The sequence below is a fragment of the Quercus suber genome, unplaced genomic scaffold (assembly GCF_002906115.3).
Source record: "Quercus suber isolate HL8 unplaced genomic scaffold, Cork oak 2.0 scaffold_96, whole genome shotgun sequence".
Lineage (NCBI taxonomy): Eukaryota > Viridiplantae > Streptophyta > Magnoliopsida > Fagales > Fagaceae > Quercus > Quercus suber.
The window spans coordinates 810,016-820,133 of record NW_027069561.1 but is presented as its reverse complement, the minus strand read 5'-3'; the positions used below and the strand labels follow the sequence as shown (position 1 = coordinate 820,133).

General features: G+C 33.2%; 1 protein-coding gene across 1 annotated transcript; it reads left to right on the top strand.

The window, feature by feature from the left end:
• LOC112023489 (protein BIG GRAIN 1-like A) lies at positions 1–1,561 on the top strand. The gene has a single exon (XM_024056088.2). The coding sequence runs from the start codon at positions 354–356 to the stop codon at positions 1,494–1,496; it is 1,143 nt and encodes a 380-aa protein (XP_023911856.1). The 5' UTR covers positions 1–353; the 3' UTR covers positions 1,497–1,561.
• The last annotated feature ends 8,557 nt before the right edge of the window (positions 1,562–10,118 follow it).

The window sequence follows — 10,118 nt, the reverse complement described above, 5'->3', positions numbered from 1 at the left end:
TCCAAGCGTGTGATTTGCCTGTCTCTCTTTCTCTCTCTCCCCAGCTACAGTGTTTGGTATTTCTCTTTCTCACCTATGCTTACTCAAACCCGTACACAAAAACACAAACACAGCACAAAACATGTTTTCAATAACTAAAAAGCACATTTCCATTCCCATTAATTGTTCTTTCACATGATCTACTTGCGTCCTATTAATGTCTCTTGCAGCTTTTGACGTTCTTAAAGCAAACACTACAGCTCTTCTCCACCCTTAAACTAACTAAACTAACACTTAAAACCCCCACTCTTGTCCTCTCCTTTGTCCTTATAAGTACTCTGTTTCCTCTGTAACCTTCTATTCTAGTACCATCTATGATTTACCACAATTCACACCAAAAAACCATGTATGGAAGGGAAAAAACACTTCGAGAAGACACATTCCCACAAAGTAGAAGAACCCCATCTTTCTCTTCTACTCTCCTAGACTCAATTTACCGTTCTATTGACGAATCCAACCCCAATCAACCCCATTTCAATGACTCAACCACTTTCAAAAAACAGAGCAATTCTAGCTCCAAGCGTGCCACTTGGGTTGTAGAGCAAGAGAAAGAGGTGTTGAATCTCCGAAGAACGGTCATGATCGAAGATTGGATGGAGAAGCAAAGCATTCACAGCTCTGTGCTGTTGAATTCAGCTTCAAGTTCCTCAGAGTCTAGCTCTGGCACTGCAGTGTTCTCATCCTCTGAAACAGAGTCAACCTACAAACATAAAGCGAAACCGAAATTGCAGAGCTCAAAGAAGCAAATGAACACGGATTATAGGAGTTCAGAGAAGCAGTCCAAGCCAAAGATTACTGAGGGTGGTCTTACAAAGACGAAATCAAAGGCATTGAAAATCTACGGTGAGTTAAAGAAAGTGAAGCAGCCAATTTCACCAGGTGGTCGCATTGCTAGCTTTCTCAATTCGATTTTCAATTCTGATAATGTAAAGAAAGCCAAAATGTGTTACGTCGGAGCTGCGAAAGATGTGAACTTGGAGCCTAATAAATCCAAATCTGCTTGCTCTTCTTCAGCTTCTTCATATTCGAGGTCTTGCTTGAGCAAAAACCCAGCTTCAAGACCAAAATTGAGCAATGGTATCAAAAGGTCTGTGAGATTTTATCCGGTTGGTGTGATTGTTGGTGAGGATTCTCAACCATGTGGGCATAAATGTATTTATGAAGAGGATCCAAGTCTAATGCCAATTCCAACACTCAGAAAAATTACCAATACTTGCTCGGTTAAGGAGGGTACAACAACTACAAGTGCATTTCATTTGCGAGGTTTTCATGAGAATGAGAGAGTTATTGATGATGATGATGATGATGAGGATGAAGATGCTGAGAGCTATTCGAGCTCAGATTTGTTTGAGCTTGATCACCTTGTTGGGATTGGCAGGTACAGAGAGGAGCTTCCTGTGTATGAAACTACTAGTTTGGTAACAAATCATGCCATTGCTAATGGGTTCATTTTGTAATTCATTGTCATGTCATCAATGTAAATTAATGGTTTGGGGAATTATATCAACTTTGGAAGTGTTAATTAGTTCTTTTTTACAGTGTGTTAGAATTCCTTGGTAGTTTTATAAGTTTTGTTTTGGAAGATTTATTATTATTTTTTTAAAAAAATTTTTGGGAAGAAAGTGACTAGTTTCTGAGAGCAATGTGAATAGTAATGGAGGCATTCAAAAGTTGAGTGTCAAATTCACAGGCTTAATTGTCAAAGCAATAGACAAAGATGAATTTTAAAGTGAAAAAGGAAAAGCTAACAGATGTCTTTCTCATGAGATTGGAGAAAGTTAAACTAAAGGCACTTACTTTTTCACTGGCTCAGCACATGGCATCAGCTTCACTAGTAATTTAGTCCCACTTTGAAATCATAGAATAAAAAATGATTGCAATGTACCAACTTTTTCCTTTCCTTTTTTTGTTGTTTGAATGAGTGCATTATTGGAAAATAAAGGATGAAGAAACGGTGAGCTTCAATGCAAGGCTTTTGCAAACCATAGGTCACTAAAATTAAAACATCACAAAACCATACACATAGAAACAGGTAGTGCATATTGATGTTCAAACTAGTTTGGTAAATCTTGACATTTATTCTTGTAGAACATGAAGTTAATTTTTTTCGAAATCTGGTAAATATGAGCAGTGCAAGCAAGTTTAGAGGCCAAAGAGACAGGACTTCCCCTCCCCTCCCCTCCCAATCTAATGGCATGTTTGGATGTTTAAAAAAAGAGGGGGAATAGAGTAGAGAGAAGGAGAGTCAATTACCTTGTTTGGAAGTTTTTTAAAGAATGAGGGGGAGGGGTTTGGAGGAGTTTGGAGGGGTTTGGACTCTCTCTAGCCCCCCAATTTTACTTCCCCCAAATTGGAGAGATTTGGAGGGGGAGTAGAGTACATAAACTATTGACCAAGTAAATTACCTAATTTACCCTTATTATATTAACAAAATTACACAAGGGGAAGGGCTAATTACTCCCTTCCCCCTTACTAATTTTAAAAACATCCAAATAAGGTGGAGGTGAATCATTTTCCTCTACTCTCCTCCCCACTACTCCCCTTCCCTCTACTCCCCTCTACTCTCCTCCCTCTCTAAACTTCCAAACAAGCCATAAAGTTTATCTATTGTCATTTGGCAATGCAAATTCTGAACCATACATATCAGAAGCAATCACAAAACTTAGCTTCATATCGACTTCTTCCTTTTTAATTATAACTGAACAATGATTCACTTGCTAAACATTATGCTTCAAACTTCAGCTATGATAAAATGGCACCATATCAATTATCTTAGTATCACAATCACCATAAAATCCAAATGAACAATATTTGACATTTGGCCGACAAGTAGGGTCTCACATAAGGAATCTCAGAAGTCAAAAATGTGGCCGGATCAGACATGATGGCAAAAATCTAAACTAACTTTTCCACCAAAGGAGAAAATTAAAGGTTTGTGACCAAGTATATATTCTAGGGATGATTTGGGACACCATTGGCCATCATGGTTGACTTGAATACCTTCCCTCAATTATCTAGTCAATCAAAATATCGAAGATTGAGAGAAAGAAATACGGTAATCAATATGTATGTAGCATAGAAAAAAGCATAAAGAAAAGACTTAGACATTAGATTCGTTTTGTACACCTTCTAGGGATACTGTCTAGGTGAGCAAATGATATGATTCTTTACTAAGTGAACGAAGAAGGTGAGTGGATGAATCTTATAGAAAATGACTGCTATTCTATTTGAAGTCTTCACAATGCAAAATCTAATAGTTTTTAATTTTTAGACTAATACCCTCAAACAGATGATAAAATAGGAAATTGAAAACACCCATATTGATCCCACTATACCTATTGCCAGTAAGAACTGGTGGGACATGTTTCTTACCAACCAAGCACAAATCTTCAAGCACATACATTGTAGATTTATAAGTAGTAAAACAAGTGCATGTGGTGCAATTATATACGTATTACTCAGAGGCCAGAGCTAAGGACCGCGCACCAGTAATCTAGCTAATGGGTTCGATCGCTCTCCGTGTATATGTTGGAATACGACGATGCATGTTTGTTCAGTGTTGTTACAAACTGCAAGTCTCATCACCAAGTATTGGCAACCTGTCATACCAAATGCAAATTATGAACCTAACTACCAAATGGGCCCATTCTTGAATTTTCAGATAATGACAGTGATAATGATTTTTGTAAACGAGGTGGAATCCCTTTTCAAATTGAAACGTTTTAGAGTCTAATTCGGTGGTGATGGATGGGAGATCAGGGTTTCATTTTCATTAAAGCAGCTAAGTCATTATGTTTTAGCACATTGGCTACTTGTTATTTGTTATGATGTTGATTGAATCATATTATCATATATAGGTGAAAGCATGGGTTTTGCACGTGCTCTGGTTCCTAAAACTGACAATTGAGGTGATAGTAGAATTTAGTAATGGTAAAAATTAGGTAAAAATAGTATTTACATCAAACATGTTGTTTCTAAATTGGTTTCTTAATCATGAAAACTTGCCATTTACACTTACACCAATGAATATGACAATAATATTAATCTGTTCTTTTCACCAATTTTAATTAGAAGCTTGTTATTAACCCATACAAAACAACATTGTTTTAGGGGAAAATAAAAAAGATAAAGAAAAATGACGTTATTTTTAGGGGTTTTACCGCAAAATTGTGATGAATTATAATAGAAGAAACACATTAATATCATTGTGATAAATTGGTAATGGATGGTATAAATTATAAATTTTGAAAGTTAAAAATATTGATTTAAAAGTCATCCTTAACTTGAAAAAAAAAAGTGGTATAGAAAGTTGAACTACTAATTTAAAAGTCATCCTTAAACTTAAACAATAAGTCATAAAACAAAATATTTTTCACAGGAATATATGTGGTATGTTGTGATTGATGCATAATAAAAATAATATATGTGATATTTTTTAAATAAGTTTGATAAAAATAATGTTTATCCAATCACAATAGACTGTATCACTAGTTATAAGACATATGTGATAAAATACAATATAATCCTTGAAATTTGGGCTAATACCATATATTATCAAGATTTTTCAAAAACATCTAATTTACTAAGTACAAACGACACTTAACTTCATTTGAAAGTTCTTGTTCATTGAAGTTCTTTGATTTCTTCTAATAACTTGTCTTAACAACATAAGTCTTATAGCAACTACATTATCACAACAAAGTTGCTAAAAAATATATAGTTTTTAGCAACTCAAAACACTACTTTATCCATTTTAATATCTCACTTTATAATACACATAACATCAAGGGTTTGTTCAGATACCGCTCATTGCTGAAAACTGAAAATACTGTAGCAAAATAATTTTTAAATGTGTGAATAGTACAGTAAAATCCATTTTTAATGAAAATTATGCTGAAAAAAGAGGTTTGTGGGTCCTGTAAATAGTGCACAGGACCCAGATTTGGACATAAATGCTAGACGCGATTGCTATCCAAACGCACAGCAAAAGTTTTATTTTAGCATTGAACACATTAAAATAATATAAATAATACAATAAAAGAATATATCCAACACAATGAACAACAACCACAACCATCAACACATTAAAATCGTTTTTTTTTTTTTTTTTTGAACTTTGGACCGGTTTGGTAATGTTGTTTAAGTTTTTTAGAAATATGTGTGGGTAAAAAAGTTTTATGGAAATATATGCTATATTGTTCAAACAACGAAATTTTTTTTTTTTAAATACCTCTACCAAACATCCATTTGTTGTCAAAAATGTTAACAATAATACTCTTATTGTAACATGTGTTTTTGAAATGAGTTGCTAAAAAATAGCAAAAACTGTTTTTAAAATACCTCTACCAAACATTCATCTGTTGTCAAAATTTTTAACAATAATACTCTTATTGTAACAAGTGTTTTTGAAATGAGTTGCTAAAAAATAGCGAAAACTGTTTTTAAAATACCTCTACCAAACACTCATTTGTTGTCAAAATTTTTAACAATAATACTCTTATTGTAACATGTGATTTTGAAATGAGTTGCTAAAAAATAGCGTTTTTATAATTTTACAATTCTTATTATGAATGCTCCTAAGAGTGAATTATGTGAACAAAAACAAATATCCTTGTTTTTTATTGTCTACAATGATAAATACGGTGTCTTTTTACCTTAAAAATAAAAAAATGAAAATGTTGAAGCGTGAGAAGAAAGAGAGTCAGAAGCAAGCGCACGTGACCACCTGGGGCTGGGGCTGTCTCTGTAGTGGTAGTCTCTAACTCTAATATTAGCTTTCGAAAAGGAAAAGCCCCCACGTGCGCTGGTGTTGCTCCTGTCCTAAGCTGTCAGATCAGTGATCAGGAGAGGTGAGGTGAAATTGCAGAAAAAAATCACCGCAGCTTTTTCACAAATTGATAGTTATTGATACTGATGAGATGAGATGAGAGGAAGGGACCGTCCGTAATAAAAGAAAGACAGAATCCAGGACTGGACTAGACCGGACGGACCTCTTTTTTCTAATATTTTTATTTTCTTTCGCGCGTGAGCATTGTGGGGATCTTTTTAACTAATGCGTCTTTGTCTGACCAAATTTCACCACCTTCCTCATTCTAGCTTTATTCTCCACCCAATTGGAATTTATCCAAGTAAACAAATCTCCATGTTTCTTTCCTTTATTTATTTATTTATATTTTCACAACAATGCTGATCCAATTAAATAAAAAAATTAGTTTGTTTAAAATCATTATTATATCTGTGAGTTTCAATTAGCTTAACTGGTAAAGTTTTTGATAATTGAATAAGAGATTTAAGATTTAATTCTTACTTACACCAAAAAATCAATTGGTGTTTTAGTCTGATGATAAAAGAGCTAGCCTACACTAAAAAACTGATTGATATCTCCACCTTATAATAAAAGAGTTAACATTAGAAGCAAAAGTCATAAATTGAAACTTTCTCAAACTCTTAAAAAAAAATCATTATTATACCTTTGATATGCTGAAGTAACCAAAATTGATGAATGAAATAATGTTAAGAGTAATTGATATATCTTTTGTCTTTTTGTTAACAAGTGATCATGCATAAATTATAGCGTATTTTCGTTCTCTTTGATTTGATAAAAAATTTTATGTGTTTTTTTTTAATGTTTGGTAATATAATATCATAAAGAAAAAAATTATTTAAAAGAAAACTATCTTTTAACTTTCTTTTGATATGGGATAAAACTGTTTTTAGCAAAAAAAATAATTAAAAAAAAAATACATGAGAGAGAGAATAATAGATATCACTTTCTTTTTTATTATATATATATATATATATAATTTTTTTTAAAAATACTCCACTAGAAAGATCCGGAAGTTGGTGCTTAGCTATTAGCTAGTGTCCTACTGATAAAGTGGAGAGACGTAATGCGTAGGGGCAGGGGATCTGTAATTTTGGGAATTCGCTTAGATTCATGCCTTGCAATGCAGCATGGGATTTAGCCTCTGTTTGCATATTAATTAAAAAAATATATATATATATATTTCACTATTTAACTTATTTTTGATATTATTTATAGTCTTATTGTACTTTTTGGTATTATTTATGTACCTTACTGTACTATTTCAGCTAACTATTAACTTTATTTATAGTACTTTCAACAATAAGTTTTCAATTTCAGCAAAATAAATAGTATCCAAACAGGGCCTTAGACAAGGGTGGCTCAATCTATTTGGAGACCTAAGGCAAAAACTGATTATTTTATTTTAAATATAAAATTACTATTAATTAACATGAATCACGTATAATTTTTTTTTAAAAAGTCTATAAGTATAAAAAATTTGACAAGACTTTTCACACTTGTTGATGTGGCAGATTGATAGTAGTAAGTAAAAGAGCGATGTCAGTGGTGGACCTAGATGAGAACTAGTAAGAATTTGCCAGCTCAACTATAGTGAAAAATGTTATGATATTTTTTGTGTTGCTTTTATTATTTTATTTTATTTTTAGAAGTGCTACATTCACAAAATTTTTTCATAACAAATCTAAGGTATTAAGTTGTTACTTGTTCTAATTTGAACCTACTACTAAAATTATTTTTTTGCCATTAATAACAACTTGCTACTTAGAATTTGTAGTAAAGTGTTGTGAAAAATGTTGTGAACGTAGCATTTTTCTCTTTTTTGTTTGTATTTCATTTGATAAAAAAATATCATTTTATTTATTGGCTAATATTTGGGCTTAATTTATACTATTACAATGATAGAAATAACACTTGTAGGGACTGGGTCTGAGCACTTCTTCAGTTGGACAAGTGGACTCAGATTCAGCTAGCTCCATACAATGAATTTGTAGAGAATGAGTTTAAGAACTAGGCCTTAGTGCATGGACAATGGTCAATATGATGTTCACCACCACCAAACCGAGACGAACCGAGATTATCTAAGGAAGTCTATCCTCGGCCCAATCCAAGGAGCTTTGTAGTAACTATTGAATGAACTTGGTTACATGAATCCTCCCTTCCCTCATTTGATCTGTTTTTCCTTATTATATAGTCTTCCTCCAACGATCTCTTTCTTCCACTTGTTGACCATCCATACCTCTTTCTGACTACCCGTCCCATCAGCTACCTTACCAAACCTCCTGTGAGTTGCAGCAACCAAGGCAGCACTGTTCAGGAGTCATGTCTACATTAATGCGGTCAGAACGTTAGTTGTGCGCATTCAATGTGGAGGTGACAGTTCCTCCTTGAATTGCTCCTCCACCATGCTTCCATGGGTGGTCCATCATATTTGTTTTTTTCCTGGGGTGCTTAGGGAGGCTACCTTTGATGGCCCGTTGCTTCCTCCTCCCATAGTCTTGGCTAGCTGAGGACAAGATTGTCCTCGGCACGGTTCCTAGACAATTTGGACTTTCCAACTCTGTCCTCGGACGTTTCTTCCTCCTCGGCATGGGCCTTGAGCTTAATGTGAAGTGGGCTGGGATCGTCGGATTCTTAGGCCCCACAACACTATTTGTTAAAATTTGGCAGCCTTTTTTTTTTTTTTTACTTAGGGTCTTAGGCAATTATACCAATTGCTTATACCATTAAATTGACACTGGGTTTAGATCAAGTTTGAAGAGGCTATTTTTGAATGCAATAAGGTAGGACTAGGATGTAATAAGCAAGTATAAGGATTAAGCAGATATAGTAAAATGCAGAATAGAGAGCTCTATGGGTTGTAGATAATTACGTTTTTTGGTTTTGATCAAATGTGCGTGTTTTAGTCTTGGTTGTAGCCAAAGGTTGATGTGGTTTCTAATATGTTTGTACTTGGTTTATTTTTTTTTTCTTTTTTTGAATAGATGTCTTGTTATAAAATTAATCTCATTCATTGATTAATTTTATAAAAAAAAAATCTATTAAAAAAAATCTCATTTATCAAAAAACAAGAAAGAAAGAATGATTTGTTTTCCTTCAATTTTAGATTTATACAACGTAAAAACGAAGTTACCAGTACGGCAGTACCCTTCAATTTTAGATAATTACATTTCCTGGTTTTGATCAAATGTGTGTTTTAGTTTTGGTTACAGCCAAAGGTTGATATGGACCATGGTTTCAAATATGTTTGTACTTGGTTTCTTTTTTCTTTTTTCTTTTTTTCTTTTTTTTTTTCTTTTAGTTTTGGTTACAGCCAAAGGTTGATATGGACCATGGTTTCAAATATGTTTGAACTTGGTTTCTTTTTTCTTTTTCTTTTTTTTTTCTTTTTTTTAATAGATGTTTTGTTATAAAATTAATCTCATTCATTGATTAATTTTATAACAAAACATCTACTCACAAAAAATCTCATTTATCAAAAAACAAAAAAAGGAAAGAATGATTTGTTTTCCTTCAATTTTAGATTTATACAATGTGAAAATGAAGTTACTAATACCCTTATACACCGTCGTCCAATGACATATGACTAACTAGACACGGGACTTAAGCATTAAACTCAAAAATTAAAAAAAAAAATCAATTTTGGACCGACTATATCAATTTAGTTTGTCGGTCTTGGGCTAGTCCTTTTGAGCTCAAAACAAGGACCATATGGGCTTTATTTTTAGAAAAATAATTCATGGAGATCTGAAATCGTTGTTGACGAGATGACTAAATTGTTTCTAGCCGTGCCATTATGAGTCGTGCAATATGTTAGTGGGCTTTAGACAGTCATATGGAAAGAGATTTCAATATTGGGCTTACGTTGGATCTGTCCCGCCCCCCCTTGTAACAAATCAAATACTATTTAACCTTGAGTCATTAGAGTCTAGTAAATGAAATTTTATTGTATACACGTAATACATGTAGTTGGAGCATTTCCATCAAACTCAACAAATCTCGTTTTTAACGAAAGTATAACTAAACTCACCTAAAACTGTCTTGCATCCTCATGCATCGGATTTGTAATTTGTCCAAAAATGATATAAACGAGAAGTGATGATGTGAAATATTGTTAGTTAGTTGTTTGTCTAGGTAGATAGATGATCATAATATCTCTCAAATAACTTGTAGATTCAAATTAGAAAGAAATGTGGAATCTAGACATTGGTGTGGTGCTAGCCGAAGACTCTTAGATGACAAAGTTAGAAATTGG